Raw genomic sequence first — 15,866 nt, forward strand, 5'->3', positions numbered from 1 at the left:
TCATGTGACGCTGTTATTGACAATGACAACCGCAACAGCCTACCGACATGCGCTACATGCATCATCTGCAAGGCATTGTAACGGCTACGCCTAAGCCGTTGCGCCATGGGCAAAAGATCAGGCATTGATCGAATGACGAGCGACCAATACAGGCGTAATTGCTGCTTATAGGGGGTTACGAGGGACCAGGTCGTAACAGGCATTCATCCACCTGAAGGAAGCAAGTGACTTATCTTCCCCAGCCTCATGTCGTTCGACTAGCATTCGAAGCGAAGCAGCGGGCATTCACGTTGCATCAATGCCCTTGGGAAGATGACTTAGGATTGGGCTTTTTGAGCGAAGCATCTGCAGCTGAGACAGTGGAACTGACCAGACAAGCATCGATCACGACCCACAGATCCAACGCGCCATCCTTCTATGATTCTGATACCTCTGCAGACGAGCTTTCTGTAGATCACGGACCGTAAGATAAACGGAGCGAGAGGCCTGGGAAGAGGTTGCTCACAAGAGCCAGCCGCTTGCGGCAAGAATCACAGGATGGTCATGAACAGTCACGGTCTGCTTCTGATAAGCGAGTTGACAGTGGATCTTTCACAGACGGAGTGGATGATTGAATAGCCTGATATGAATAACATGCAGGACATTTGAGAAGACACATCAATGAGGGGGTAGCTCTGTCTAGCCCTTCTTCAGACACTGAAAGGACTAATGTTGAGCAGGAAACACAGTGCAAACCCACCCAGGTTTCCTTGCACGCTGTGCGGCCATTGTTTCAAGATGAGAAACCTTCGCACTCACCGTAGGCTGGACGAGGCGGCAAGCATGTTTGATTCTCCTTCCGATGCACCCAAGCCCACTATTGTTGAGCATAGCACACCCTATCGCTCAATTCTTCCAACCATGTGTCGTATAATTGACAGTGGAGGTAATTCAATTAGAGACAATGTAGGCAGACAGGTCGCATTGCGTGAACCAGCTGCGTGGTCTCTACAAGGCTAGGCCGGCTCTTTGGCATCCTCATCGCAAACGCTCGAGCTGGGACTGGAGCGCACGACCAAATCGCAGTCCTGTAAGGGGTCGTTCAGCGCCCAGCCTCCCTGAACCCTCCTGGCAACGTTGACATCCGCATGCTGGGCCCACTCCGTGAGGCAAGTGTCTTGGGAGCCGCCGAATCCGACCTCGGGCTCCAGTCCCTCGTGTGCCGCCAAGAGGTGCCGAGCGGCGTGCTCCATCCAGTCGTCCCAGGCCTTGTCTCCGGAGAAGACAAGATCGCAATTCTCGGCGGGGCAGGTCATATTCAAAGGAAGCTGGCAACGCGTGCGCAGCGCTCGTTGCTGCAGCTCGGTCATGGCCTCCTGCGTCTGATGGGCGTTGATATTCAACAGATGCATACGGCGAACATGCTGCATGTGTAAATCCTTTCTCCTAAAGACTTTGCCGTGAGCAGGAAGGTTGTTGGCTCGACACGTGGTCCCGGATCGTGTGGCGGCGGTACATTTCATGTCGTCGCAGCGGTAGTATTCGAGGCAGATGTGCTGCTTCAGCACGTGGCGTTTCCACTCGTTCTTCTTTGAGAACGTCTTGTTGCATCCAGCGTAGTGGAAGACGCAGATGAACGGCCGTATGGGGGTCTCAATGTGTTTGTCAAAGGCCAACTGCTCTCGGTGTGTGATCCCGTATTGGGAGCGCTTCAGGTCGAAGGGCGATGCGAAAGATGTGGAAAGCGACTGTGCAGTACAGTCGGTTGGGGCTGAATCCACGGTCTGTTGGTAATTGGTACTTTCAGTACCCATTTTTGCCTCACGATGCCCATTGTAATAACCAGCCACGGCGCTTTGCGCAGCGGGCGTGTTGCCTTGCGGGCCATAGGGGGTGAAACCAGTCATTATTTCTGCAAAACTAGGTAGGCAGATCCCACTGACACTCTGTGGCTCCTGTGGAGGTAGAATTGGTGCCAGAGCCGGGGAAGGCGGCGTGTCAAGATGATTCTGGCAACGTAGCCGACAGCTCATAGCACTTCTGTCAGGTATATGCCTTGAGACATCTTCCCACTTCGTACCACTCACTCGAAGCTCGGTCAGGATGGCGTCCTTCTCCTTGGCCCACCTGTGCCTCAGGAGCGAAGGCTTGTTTTCGCGCGCTTCCATGGCTCTCACGATCTCGACTTCGGAGAGAGCAGTGTTTTCTCTGGCTGCTGGCTGTCCTTCGAGAGCTGAGAATTCTTGCTGAATACTGCAGGAGAAGGCTGGTCAACGAAGCAGGGGCAAATGCGGCAATGACATGCAGCTAAAGGAGAAAGTGCAGTTCTGACGCGCAGCAGCTGGCGTTTTTATATCCTTCTACCCCTGCTTTATTGCTGCCGCATGACCTGCAATGAACGTGCTTCATGATGAGAAACGTACCTAGGTGGCAGTGGAGGGTGTTGATGTTCAACTGGGGGCACAGCCAACTTGGACAATGCCGCTCATCAGTATCCTTGCTGCAATGCAGAAGCAATCGCAGCAACTCGGGCTTACAAGGGGGCTGAATGTGATGCGATCGGTTGGTATGTGCTGGCCACTGAGAAGCTAAGACAGCACAACTCGTGGGCTAGCAATCCTAATCAGCGGATGCACCTCCGGCGAGCCGGGGAGTAGCGGCTCCGCGCGCTAGTGGGGCATGACTACAAGGAACGAAATGCTCCCGGTGCACGCTAAGCTTGATTAGATCGCGTCATTTGCGACGCGATCTCTTCCGGGAAAGCGTCAAATGCGATGTTCAGTCTGCATGTCCCCCGGTAGTGCGCACAACTTCCAGTGACAACAAACTCGATTGACAAACCTTGTGCATCCGATGGCATCTGGAAAAGTGGTGAATGAAAGTTGTAGGAAAGCCGCAGATGAGGCTCAGGTGGAATAGTTCACGCGTACTCTGCTCTCGCCGAGTCGTGAGGAGACTTTGCCGGGATGCTGAGTCCAAGAGCGAAAACACACCATGGTGTTGCCGTCTGAATACTCAAAGCGTTTCGTCAATGGGCCAATCATGCACCATGGAAGTCAGTGTTCTGAAAGATGAATACGCTGGAGCCAGGGAGCTAGCAATCCATCACAGGTCAGGCCCAGTGAAAGGGGCAGAGAACAAGCTCTCTATCCTCATTCCCGCCACACAAGAGGTACACTTGATATTCTTGAGGGCCAGGGGCTTAAGCGAGGGACAGTGGGCTGTATGGACGATTCAATTTATCCTCATCCTCAACGGGAGTACTGTGGTTTGGACAGATACTTGCATGGATTATATTTGCGTGTCAATCTGTGTAGAGTAATTCAGTTCTGGGACCCGGAAAACTTGATTACTTTGTCCACGCCATTCATAGCCTCAAAGCTGGGGATTTTTGGATTATCTGTTCAAGGTTAGGCACTGTGACGTTACAACATACTGATGTATCTGCTCTTACGATTCGTGGTGTCTCCCCCTGAACTGCTTCCATGTGTAGGATCGTCGTGTTCCTGAGGAGGATTCTCTTCCGTCTCGCTCGAGTCTTTTCCGTCCTCGCCCTGGATCGAGGGATTCTCGGACTGTTTGGTCGACATGATCTAAAGCATATGATGGTTGTTGGGAAACAGGTCTGCCGTTCTTCGTCCGGACGTAAAGGCTACTTATCCTGTTTTCCTCTCCTCTGCGATCCATGATATTTCCCTCTGCTTCAACTTTCCCTGTAGCCCGAAAGCCGGCCAACATAACGAAGAAGTTGCCCCTTTCCTCTTCCGCTCCGCCACTTGAACTAGCAAGGCTATGCATGGCCACGCGCGGTCTTTCCGGTAGACCTTTAGCCGCCCGCCCTTTTTTCACCTTTCTGGTGGATATGTTCACGTACATCTCTTTCATTTGCTCCTATCTCGCTTTCCCCAAGCCCTTCGTGGCCTAACAAATTCAGTGCGTATGCAGGGGCGTCGGCGTGACCAGCATTCAAACAATCCTGACCATACCCCGCAGCGTTGATGTGAGCTCATGGAAGCCACTCTTGCCATATATTACGGTATATCCGTAGCTGAACAGAAAGCTGAGAGTCAAAACTCTTCATAAACCTTCTGCGCTTTCTGTCACCCTGGTGAGACGGGAGGCTCTTACCCATAACCGGGGTCTCTGCACATCAACTATGCCGAAGATAATATACTTCCTGGAGAAGGACTGGAGAGGTAAAACAGAAATCTGGAGTACCTGCAACACATACTGATAAATCTAGATCTCCGTAAACAGTGCGAACGGATTAGTCTTCCGGTGCAGACCTTAAAAGGGAATGGGGTGCCTTCTAATGAATACATCTTCTTCAAAGAGGAAGGCTCTGAACGACACGGGCAAGTTTGCCGCCGCAAGGTGCTGGACGACAACGAAGAAATCTTCGCGATCGTTGATTTTATGATGCCCTCAACAGTTGTCTCTGGGAGTGATTTGAAGAAAGCCCCAGTTAAAGAAGGTTTTTAGTTCTGGTCCGCCCCTCACAGCAAGTAGAGAAGAACCGGTAATTTGCATGGGAATTCCGATGTGCCATTCTGAAGGTAGCATCACTATGCTTGTCTGCTTGCTGGAAAGGACAGGTCATCCTGAAGGCACAAGCTGATCCCCGCATCGACCGTGCACCAAGACAACAGAGGAAATTGAACCGCCCTGATCTGCTACAAAGGGTAAGCTCACTAAGAACTCTCAGTGCGATCCCCCACGTGGAAGTGACCGATGTCATCTTGTTCGAAACCGGTCGGGATTGTCTTCCTTGTCGGCAGGCATCGTTTGGATAGTGCTGAAGTCAGCAAGGTGACGACGAGCAACCTGGACTGCAGTTTTGAGTTTCTGAGACGTTGACAACTTGAAGGGGTCAACCACTGTCCAGCCATAGGAAGAAGGTATCGGTGTCTTACAATATGTGAAGCGTTACGGTAAAGAATTTTCGCCCAGGCAACTGTAGCTGTGATTCCTGTTTACTGGTAATAGTTGGATACCAGTAAGATACTAAGTCTCTTTGACTTTGCACACCTACGTTCGGATGGCGGCTGACGCTGCCTAGAAGATGAAGGCGTGCCGAGTCGCGCTTGACAGATGCTGTCGATGATAAAATAGGAGGGAAGGTGATAGTTTGACTCGAGGAAAAGGTAAAACATTTTAAACAGGCGACTTTGACATCCCCTGTCTTCACCAACGACCTGTCCGCCACAGGTCAGATCTCTAGCCCCCCTTGAGATACTTCGTGATCACCTCGGACTGTGCAGCCTCATTCGGCTAGTCCGTGCCCGAGATGGCCAGGAGCGCTGGTGTCCTTTAAATTTCAATGTTAGTCATCAATGCAAAGATTCATACGGCGGCCGTTTGCACGGCCGCGCCACGGAATACATGTTGGTTATGCACGGCTTGTGAGCTGAACTGCAAATAATCACCTGAACAATTGGCATGGCGCGATAAGCATTGGACTTCTTAGCTCTTAGCGACGTTTAGATTTGTGGCACAGGTAACAAGAAACCGTTGCAGAATAATCTTGCGTAGCCCCCATCCTCAGGCTGTGTGTAACGTTGTACTGTCAAAGGTGCGCTAGGCACCGTGTTAGGAAAGTAAATTCATCACCGGGTGGAGGACGACGGATGGAACAGTACTGCGCCCGGCTCAAAAGTACAGATCGATAAATCTGGGTGTGACTGGTGAGAATGAACAGCCAAATGCATCGATAAGTACTTTCCACCTCTCACCACCCATTTTTACCGATTCAGGTGGTCTGAGTGGCGATCCGGCAGGGAACAAACCAATAGAAAACCTTGTCACATTAGTCACACGCTTTGGGTCTGCGATAGGCCCGAAACCTGCATCCTTGCCTTTAGCTGTCCATGCGCCTGAGGTGATACTGCAGCGACGACTTAAATCTGACATACTGTGCTTCTTCGTCTGATATTCGTCCTCCATTTCCCACGACCTCCACACGATCGCACGGTTCAAAGCTGTCGTATGCAGAATGTCAAGGCAGCGCCGACAGAGCAGTGCCAATTCCGGGCTTCTGCCGGTGCCTGATCCTAAAATGGACCTGGAACACGTGCTCAAATTGCTACCGGAGAAGCACGCTCAAGCTATTCGCTCTTTCCGTGCATCGATCCCTAAACTCCGGTCGCAAGACAAACGGCGTCATTGTGAGGCAATCCGGGACAACCTCACAAATTCTACTTCAGAGATAGAACTGGTCTCAGCCTGTTACGATGTCCTCTTCCGAGAACATCTCACGGCGGAAGCATGCTCTGATGCGGATTGGGTCGCGTTCAAACGGATTTCTAGCGCTGGCCACGAGCGCCTCGTGGCCACGACCACTGTGAGCAAGATTTGGGGCGACGACTTCGTACGCCACTATAAATTTCTTTCGAGACCACTCATATACTGCAATACGCTCCGTGTAGCTGCGAGAACCATCCGGCAACGGGAGGCGGCGGTAGTTATATTGAACCGCTGCATCTACCACAGAGCTCGAGCAACGGATGGACGAATACCCGAGGTGAGAGACGACATTAATCCGATTGAGAACTGGGATTTGGTAAAACTCAAGAAAGGCACACCTCCAAATGTTGATATCGCGCCATTGGAAGGTTTTGGTTGGGACAAATTCGGGCTCCTTGTGCGCAAAGGTTGGGCGGTCGAACAGGTGGCGGACCATCAACATTCGTCATTCGCCTCAGTATCAGTGGGACCCTCAAGACCTGAAGCAAATGGCGGCCACGAAACTCCACTCCACGTCTCACCGTCGTTGCCAGCGCCTTCAGACACATACTCCTATGAAGAACGTCAGACCTTGCAAAGGCATATAGCCGGCAACGCGCTAACCCTCCTGTCGTCGTTACCGTTCGCGAGCAGCGCGGAAAGAGACAAAGGCTCGGGTTTGCAAATTCCGAAGGTTATCGCTGGATATTACAGAAAACCCCTCCCAACAACGTCTCTGGCATCAACTAGGGCGAAGACCGGCTGTATCTCGCCTCAGCCCCGACTCTGCAACTCATCGGCAGCTGACAGGACAGGAGCTTCAGCGCCATCTTCCGAAGTTCCATCGTTACGAAATGTTTCCTCTACCGAGGTCTCGCCATCAGCTCTATCTTCATCCTTGCAGACGCAACATTCTCCAGTAGAGCCCGATTCCCACAGACCTCCATCTTCGTCAGTATGGATGGAAAACACATCTAAGTCACTTCCTCCATTGCCCTTGCAGCTGTCCTTGCAGACTGCTCCTTCACCAACCGCCCCTGTGGCTAGGCGGTTACCTTCCGGGAGCTCGGTAGGGAGGGCGAAAACACGGAAAAGATCAGGACGCGACCTTTCGAGACAGGCGAAGAGGCTGTGCTCCCACTACACCGGGCTCGATTCGATTACGCAGGACGATGATCTTGCAATCTATCTTGTCGAAACGTTCACACGGATGACTCAGCAGAGAATTCCATTTGAGATGCTTTCTCGAGCAGTTCAAAAAGCTCTGCAGCACTGTAAGCAGGCCACACAGCCTGATCCCGTCAATTTTGCAGCATCAGAGCCGGATAAGACCTTTCAGAAAACCCGCTCTGTTATTGCCGATACAACTATCACTGTTCCGCATGCTGCTGCTTCGAGCGTTATTATCACCAACCAGCCAGCGGCCTCTCTCACCACCCCTATCCATGCTGAACAGGTACTTTCCTCCCTTCCGCCCTCGCCGGGTAGATATGACCGCTTGAAGGATCCGTGCTGAATAACTTAATTTAGTCACGAAGTTCACCAGCCACCCCTGCTTGCAATCGCCAGCCGTCATGTCCACAAGCGGAGGGCCTAGGATCACAAACCCATTCACCAAACGTCCCTAGCTACTCGAGGGAAGTGGCTTTGGCATGTAAGTGCTGAGTAGAGTCCTTTAATCACACTGATTTGGTGAATGTCGCGTTATTAATTCATTAATGTAGACATGCGTGCCGATTCTTTCGGGCCTCAGTTTCACTTTCCCACATGGAACACTGTTCCAGACACGGCACTCTCAGTCACCTATGCAATAGACGGGAACATTGCAGGGCTCAAAACGTTATTCGAAAACAAGCTAGCGTCTCCCAAGGATGTCAGCAGCACAAGAGGCTTCAGTCTAATAAGAGTACGTATTGCCCGCGCAAAACTCGTTAGGAGCTAATCATAAGGGTAGTGGGCACTTTACGGAGGGCTACACCAGCATGAAACAATCAAGTTCTTATTAAGCCAAGGGGCTGTCATAGATGACGAGTAGGTATATCCTATCTCAATTCCTTCAAGAGCTTGCTGACCGATAATGTTACCCTAGGTCATACGATCACGTGTGGGACTTTTCCTTCCGCCGTAAATGCAGCTACGAGGACCTGCATCAGCTTTCGTGCATCAGGCTGAGCGGGGAAAGGGACTGGATCGATGACCAAGACTTCCCCCTTCCCCACAATATTATATTCGGCCTCTCTGGGACGAGACTCAAGGACGAGCTCGAGAGGAATCCAAAAGCTTCCAAGATGAAAGATGCCCAGGGACGCACCGCGCTGGATTGGGCCACCGCTCGAGGTCAACTGGATGATATGAGGATTCTGATCAGCCATGGTTCCGAAGTAAACTCAATGGATGCTGCTGGACGTACGACGGTTCTACATGCAGTGGACAGCCACAACATGGAGGCCCTCGAGATTCTCCTCGAAGCTGGTGCGAATCCTAACCCGCAGATGCCAGGTCGTCTGGCTCGAAGCAGCCCACTTACGTCGGCCAGCTTTGGCGGCCTGGCGGCCATGGTGAAGCTTCTTCTTGATTACGGTGCCGAGGTCAACACGTGTAATCCCGAAGGTCGCTCACCGCTCACCACTGCGATGCTCAAACATAATCACGTGGTGTTCAAAGCCCTCGCCGACTGGAACACCAACATGGCGACTGGCCACGTGCAGCCTCCGCTCCTTTCAGAAATAGCTAAGCACGCGGATGTTGACACGATGTCCATTGTCGCATCATCATCTCTATCTCAGTATCTCGACGTTGACGACCTGACCGCCAGTCGTGAGGCTTTGTGCCGGCGAGAAGACTACGACACATCGCTGTTGGACGCGTTCCAGTCCATGCTCCCCAATACGTAGGGTCGATGGAAGCCCCATAGTGGTAAATTTCATTCCATACCTGTGGCACGTTCCACTTCACGCACGGCTCACACAGCCCCTTTTCCTCACGATCAATTTAGCAGGCGATTGCAATGTGACCTTCGCAACTTGCTGATATAGTTAGTGGTCTTGGCGCTTTTGGGAAAACCTCTTCGCGGGATAGAGTTTTACCACACTGTTGAAATATTACACTGGCATTAATAGGGCGTTACCCGCGCCGTGAGCAAATGAACAACGGAGGTAGCCAGCAGTAGAGCAGCCTCAAACGTGAAACTAAAACACGGTCTACTTGATGCAAGGTGGCGCCAATTCCCGTAATTCTGATCGAGTCCTGTACAATGTTGCACTGCTGACGAATCATCTGGCACCATTCTACTAGCTGCGGCGACGTTAATCTACGTACCAAATGAGTTAGAACAGCCTGAGCCAACGAATCGAGACTGGCATAGTGGCAGAATTGCGGAGGTGCCTGAAGCTCAACATTGAGCCAATGCTGTTACTTAGCAACCTGCCTGCGCGGTTGAGCTGGCGCAGCTGGACTAGTCCATCTTGAAGTGCTATAGTTACCTCGATGGTTGCAGCAAAAAGAAGCACGTGATGATTGAAGAAATGCCAGCGCGATTATGTAATGATTAGCACGTGACTTCTTGAATAACGTGCGGGGAAACTAATCGCATCCCTTAAAAGCTCGACTCCGCTAACTCATAAGCTAAAAAGCTCAGCTTAATCAACTCTCACGTCAACATGTCTGATCAAGATAGGTCAACACCGCGCGTATTCATTGTACGGCATGGTAAGTCTATGCGTTAAATCTCCTCAAAGAATAAAAATCAAGTCTTACGCACTTTTACCCATAGGAGAAACAACATGGGCGAAGAAAGGCCGTTTTACGGGCAAAACAGATATTGCCCTAACCGAGGAGGGGGAGGCACAGGTTTCTCACGCGGCAACTAAAGCTGTGGGCCCAGGCAAGCTCATCGACCCCCAGGGCCTTGGGACAATTTACGTTAGTCCGAGGTTGAGGGCGAAACAAACCCTGGATTTACTAGTGCCTGATGCCGCGGAACGGGGAATAATCAGAAATGAGATTGAGGAATGGGATTACGGCCATTATGAAGGGCTCACAATTGACAAAATCAAAGAATTAAGGAGGACGCGAGGGCTGGACAAAGATGAAGAGTGGAACATCTGGAGTGACGGATGCGAGGGTGGGGAGTATGTCTTACCTGGTAAGTTGATCGATGCATTCGCTCACAACTTGTTTTTAGGTCGAAAGAACAAGTAACGGACCGACTGGATAGGCTCATCTCTGAGGTCCGACAGATTCAGAAAGCTTCCATGGATGGGAGAGGAGCTGCTGATATCCTGATCGTAAGGCCGACTCTCCTTCCCTTTCCCACTCAATATGTGCACAGTGACTAACGCGTATGGACTCCAAGGTTGCGCACGGTTTAATCCTCCGTTGCTTTGCGAAGCGTTGGATTGGATTTGAGATCGACGCCTCCCTTGAATTGATGATGGACCCTGGAGCTATTGCCGTTTTGAGGTAACCCGAAAATCCTACTTGCCATGCGCGTCTGATTGCTCATGATCTTGAAGCTACAAAAACAAAGACATCGACAAGCCGGCTATTCACCTTGGTATGGCTCTGTGAAGAACCAGCCAACATGTATTCCGTACTCACCTACGAATGAGCTTGGGGCAGACCATCCCGACACGCTGATGAGCATGAACAACCTCGTCCACACCTGGCAGTGTATGGGAATGGTATTAGAAGCTACTGAATCGATGCGCGGATGCGTTCGCCTGAGTCGATTTAAGCTGGGCTTAAATCACGGTCACACGAAGGCTTCTGTCTCTACTTTAGACGACCGGGTTAGCCGGCTCTCAACTTAGTAATTGCTTCTATGAATAACTTTGTTTTTCCTCTTTTATAAAGACGCAACGCGCTAGATGTCCTGGAATAGCAGCTCATCGTTTCGTTCTCCATTGCCAACATGTCTCCTGAGGAGAGTATTCGGACAGCGCATCATCACCAACTGATGTTGGAATCCGCCGACCCCTGCTTAATGCGCGTGTGGACAGCGAGCCTGGTTAGAGAATCCACGCCCCAGTTACACACCATAACTGAACCCAGATACTGAGGGCAATAAGGCTGATTGGGCGCATCGCTCGCGACGCTATTGCTTGTAATAAAGCGTCAGCTGACACACGCTATGCAGGCAGCAAAGACGCCAGGTATCACTACCCAAGCCGCGAGAATTATTATTATTATTATTATTATTATATTTAACGCCAGAGGGGGCGCGAGGCGCCCCGGACCTCCCATGGGGTATGTGGCGCGCAGAAGACTATCTCGTAGAATGTCCAGGAGAATATCCTGCGAATCGTACCTTACAAAAGGAATAAGCGTGTTAGCCGTATCCGTTGGCTCCTCCGTTCGAGCTCGTGCCCGGTTTGTCTATCTATCTAGGTGACCGCGTGCGTAGACCTCGGTCTTATGTTGTCTGGTGCATAGAAAAAGGGGTTAGGCTGTCCGCCTAGCGTGCCCTATGGGGGCGTCTGAATGTGTTCGGGCAGATATCCGTGAAAAATTTAGTGAGCTTGGCAAAGCTCGCAAAGTCCTTTGGGCTTGTTACTAGTCTGTGCCAGTATTCCCTGGGGCTTTGAGGTCGTGGGTCGAAGGTCGGCCATTGCGCCTGGAGTCGTCTCGTCTTTGGACAGAAGACGAGGTGTTCTGGGGTTCGGAGCCCTCGGCAGGAGCAGGGGTTATTATCGTCGTGGTTGAATTTGCGGTGGTACCAGTTAAAGTCGCCGTGTCCTGACCTAGCGGCAAGTAGGCTATGTAGTACTGGGCGTGGGAGGTTGAGTTCTTCTGGGCAGACTAGTGAGGCCGCCTCCAGGCCTATATCCCTATATCTTTTGACGCTAGGCAGCTCGGCCTGCCACCAAGCTGCATGTTGGTCTCTGTTCTTAGACTTCCGTAGCCTGCTTACCCCGGCTAAGGTGGCCTGCTTGTTCGGGTCTGCTGGAAGCCAAAGCCGCGAGAAGCAGGAGTGAGAGGAACATCAAGTACGGGGCGGCACGCTCAGGGCTTGGCTCCGCGTTTTCTGATGGTGCACAAGCGGCAAAACCAACATACTGCGCATGGGGCAAGCCAGTTATATTTTCAGCGCATGCACACTGAGTTCTCTCGCGACTGTCTCAAAAAACTTTGATGATACGCGACGCAGAGTAACACTCAAACCCTTCTCTAATCATCTCGAGATGTAGTCCTCCCGGATTTCTGGTTATCTTCGGCAATTGTGTTCGACAAAAGATGAAGCCCAGGACGAGTGTGAGAAGGGCGGCGCAATGGTGGCGGGCTCGGGACATTGAGAGCAGAGTGAGCTGTTGCGGTGTGTGCTGATGAGTTGACGGCGTTCGGACCGAGCAAAGAAGCCCCCACGCTCATGCTGGCAAAACTCTAGTCTCGAAAAGGATACCACACGCAGCCGGATCTCAGACCCAGAAACGGACTTTGTGAGAACTCAAGCCAATGTATCATGAATAACAATTATAGACTTGGATGCAAGGAACGGAACAACAATCGCAACTTAGCATAGCCTCCCTCTGCACTTATGAGAGCCGCATTCATAGGTGTGATGATGAGCCCACCTTACAGCGACGCTACGCTCGATTGAGATTCTGCCATTGGCGGTGGAAAGGTGACACCAAAAGGGTGAGAACCCGAAATAGTAAGACCGGAAGGTAAAGGACCCGGAACACAGCAACTAAAGAAGGAATGCTCTAAAAGAATAGCTTCATGATAAATAGAGCCTCAACGGCTATCTCTTTTGTAATAATACAAGGCACTTGAACAACCTTCTCCACAGCGCATCACAATAGGTCTATCGGTGGCCTCAATCATACCCCAGTCACCTATAATCTATAAGGCAATCGACGTGCATAATAGTCTAGTCGAGAAATCTTTCCATGCTACGGGAACGTACATTGGCGTCTATGGAAGACCAGGCGTACGAATATGTGCAGGTCGAATGTAAGTCTACAAAAGTCCAATCTATATTAGCAACATAATAACCCACAGCCTCATGCTTTGTGCACTTTCACTCGTACAGCGGATAGTCATGTGACGCTGTTATTGACAATGACAACCGCAACAGCCTACCGACATGCGCTACATGCATCATCTGCAAGGCATTCATCCACCTGAAGGAAGCAGGTGACTTATCTTCCCCAGCCTCATGTGGTTCGACTAGCATTCGAAGCGAAGCAGCGGGCATTCGCCTTGCATCAATGCCCGTAGCCTTACAATAGCGTCCACGCACTGGCTTGCAGGACTGAACGTACACGCGGGATAGGTAGTGAGATTTGAATGCATACCCTCCGGAACCTCTTACCCTACGCACTGGCATTCAATACAAATCGTTCTGCAGCGCCGAATTTCTCCAAAGATGCATCAAGCACCAACCAATCGCCCGCCTTGCTCAGCTGCGTCGCAATCCACAGGATGCGTTCCACGCGCAGGTCAACGAGGGACCGACGCTCAAAGTAGCGCTCCTCAAACTCCACCTTGCTGTTCCGGAACCAGTTGGGCGGGAAGTAGTCGTCCGTGTACCACAGTCCGCGCATGGTATAGTCCTCTGGGAACGGTCGTATGGGCTGCTCGCTGTTCGAGCCCGGGAACGTATCAAACCGAAACTGCGGGTTGCTCTTGTTCTTCCGGGCCGTAAAGAGCCAGTAGTTGAGCATGTCGGCAGTGAGGTCCCACGGGAAACGTTCTGCTATACGCTCCATGGCGTCTAGGCACTTGGACACGTGTAGTAAAAAGGTCAGGATCGTGTGTGCAAAGGGTAATATGTTCGTGTCCCCCGTGCGTCGGATAGCGATCTCGTAGACTTGGGTCAGGAATTTCAGGGACACATTGAACTCGGCGCGTGTGGCCTCGTTGTCCTCCACCGCCGGATCAGTGGGTTTCTTGAGATAGTCGGGCATGACGAGCGACCTAAACTTGTTGCCATTCTCATGCCAGTACCCAAGCAGGTTGCAAGTGATGGCGATGCCTGTTTGGTACCTATGTCCAAGTGGTCAGCCAACAGGTCACACAGGAAGAATAAAAAGCTACTCGCCCACTCTCCAACCAACGCTTGGACATCATGGCAATGTGGGTGTCGAGGCTGCGCAGGTAATACGCCTGGGCCTCGTCGAGCTGATCTTTATGCTCCCCCGTGAACAGAATGCCAAGGATTAGCGCAAACGTCATATCAACCATGCGATGTTTATGGATCGCGTTGGCCGAGGAGGAGGAGGAAGCTGCACCCCGCCCGTCCGCGTCGCCGCCGTCGTCGCCGGTAGCCTGCTGCTCTGCGCCGCCCGTGGTGGTCACTGACTGTATATCGCGCTGAAACCACTCCGACGTGGCCTGCGCGAACAAGGGATCGTACACCTTGCGGATGCTCGCGCGTGTGCCGTCAAAGGGCAGCGGCACGCACAGCGACTTGGCCCAGTAGCAGAGCTGCGGCACCACGAAGCCCCGGTTGAGGACGGCAAAGTGATGGTATAGCCTGCCGACGTGCGGCAGCCTGTCCGAGGTGTACATGTACCACGTCCTTGATACCCCCTCCCAATGCTCGCGGACCTCCTCATTGTTCTCAACCGCATAGCAATAGCGAGCCAAATCACCGAGACACTCTGTCCAGGTGTCCTGGAACAGCGGGTTGGTCTCTCGGAGCAAGCCCAACAGGCCGTATGCCGTGTACAGGAAGCACACCAGCGGTTCGTACGCGTCGGGCAGGCGAGTCCGCAGTAGCTCGAGGTATTGGTAGATGCCAAACTGCCACAGCTTGGCTGGCATGTCCCTCTCGACGGGGATATATGTGAGGGTGTTCTGCCCAGCTGGGTCTTGGCATGCCATGAGCAAGTCGTAGTGGTTATTTATCAGGGCCCGATGCTCAAGCCACTGTAAATACCATTCCTCGGCGGTGATCTTGGCGTCGGGTGTCGCTTTTTTGGAAGCGGTCCATTTCGTGCATCTTTCTTGACCGTCCGCAATCATCTTGGAAATCTTGGTCACCTCGGCCGCAAGCTGCGGCGGGGTCATGGGCGTGGTGAACGGTTCCTTTTCCTGCACGCTGTTGGGGATCTGCGGCTTGTCCTGTGACATGTCCGTTGGAGTTGCCGCCGCCCTCGCATCTCGGGCGCTCATGACCTTGGCAGGCCGGCTCTACGACTCATAGACCTACTACGAGTTGAGTTTACAAAGGCGCTGGTTCGAAAGCTGGTGGCTGGTGCGTGGCTGCGAATCAGCTGGGGGTCTCTTCACGTTCTCCCGTCAGCCCAGCGAGCGCGTGAGCAAGCTAGTGACCAAGTCTGCAAGAGGTTGGGGCGGCCAGTCTCATGAAGGTGCGTTGCCTGTGAAGAGATTTGGCTGGAGTGAGCGCAATACGTACCTCGTGGCCGCGGCTCAGACTTATTTGTGGGCGGGAATTATCGGAAAGGAGAGCGTCTCGCTCAAGGGCCGTAGTAGTCGCAATCGATTTCGCCCTCGCGAAGCCTAAAGCGCATTGAAAGTCAACAAGACTGGATGGGACGACACGGGTTGATGTGCACTTGGAATGCCGATCCAGGCCACTGCGAGCGAATGTCTGGTGTTTAAGTGGTCTAGGGAGGGCACGTTCTTGATTATTTATACGCCGTGAGTATACCCGGTCCGAGTAGAGTGGTTCGCAAATGCGAACTATGTGTACATCT

The 15,866-nt window shown here is 52.1% G+C and overlaps 4 protein-coding genes across 4 annotated transcripts; 1 reads left to right on the forward strand and 3 right to left on the reverse strand.

Moving 5' to 3' along the window:
- Window positions 1-995: 995 nt before the first annotated feature.
- J7T54_003522 (uncharacterized protein) lies at window positions 996-2,147 on the reverse strand (the record flags this gene model as incomplete). The annotated part of the gene is made up of 2 exons (XM_051510536.1): window positions 996-1,763; window positions 2,067-2,147. 2 exons carry the CDS (start codon window positions 2,145-2,147, stop codon window positions 996-998), a joined length of 849 nt encoding a protein of 282 aa, XP_051358570.1.
- Window positions 2,148-3,302: 1,155 nt separating this feature from the next.
- J7T54_003523 (uncharacterized protein) lies at window positions 3,303-3,569 on the reverse strand (the record flags this gene model as incomplete). Its single annotated transcript, XM_051510537.1, has 2 exons — window positions 3,303-3,379; window positions 3,434-3,569. 2 exons carry the CDS (start codon window positions 3,567-3,569, stop codon window positions 3,303-3,305), a joined length of 213 nt encoding a protein of 70 aa, XP_051358571.1.
- Window positions 3,570-8,225: 4,656 nt separating this feature from the next.
- J7T54_003524 (ankyrin repeat containing protein) lies at window positions 8,226-9,095 on the forward strand (the record flags this gene model as incomplete). The annotated part of the gene is made up of 2 exons (XM_051510538.1): window positions 8,226-8,236; window positions 8,291-9,095. The coding sequence occupies 2 exons, from the start codon at window positions 8,226-8,228 to the stop codon at window positions 9,093-9,095; spliced, it is 816 nt and encodes a 271-aa protein (XP_051358572.1).
- Window positions 9,096-13,517: 4,422 nt separating this feature from the next.
- Window positions 13,518-15,279, reverse strand: J7T54_003525 (Telomerase-binding protein-like protein; the record flags this gene model as incomplete). Its single annotated transcript, XM_051510539.1, has 2 exons — window positions 13,518-14,190; window positions 14,258-15,279. 2 exons carry the CDS (start codon window positions 15,277-15,279, stop codon window positions 13,518-13,520), a joined length of 1,695 nt encoding a protein of 564 aa, XP_051358573.1.
- Window positions 15,280-15,866: the final 587 nt, after the last annotated feature.

Source organism: Emericellopsis cladophorae (genome assembly GCF_022114955.1).
Source record: "Emericellopsis cladophorae strain MUM 19.33 chromosome Unknown NODE_119_length_23109_cov_37_534891, whole genome shotgun sequence".
Taxonomy (NCBI): Eukaryota; Fungi; Ascomycota; class Sordariomycetes; order Hypocreales; family Bionectriaceae; genus Emericellopsis; species Emericellopsis cladophorae.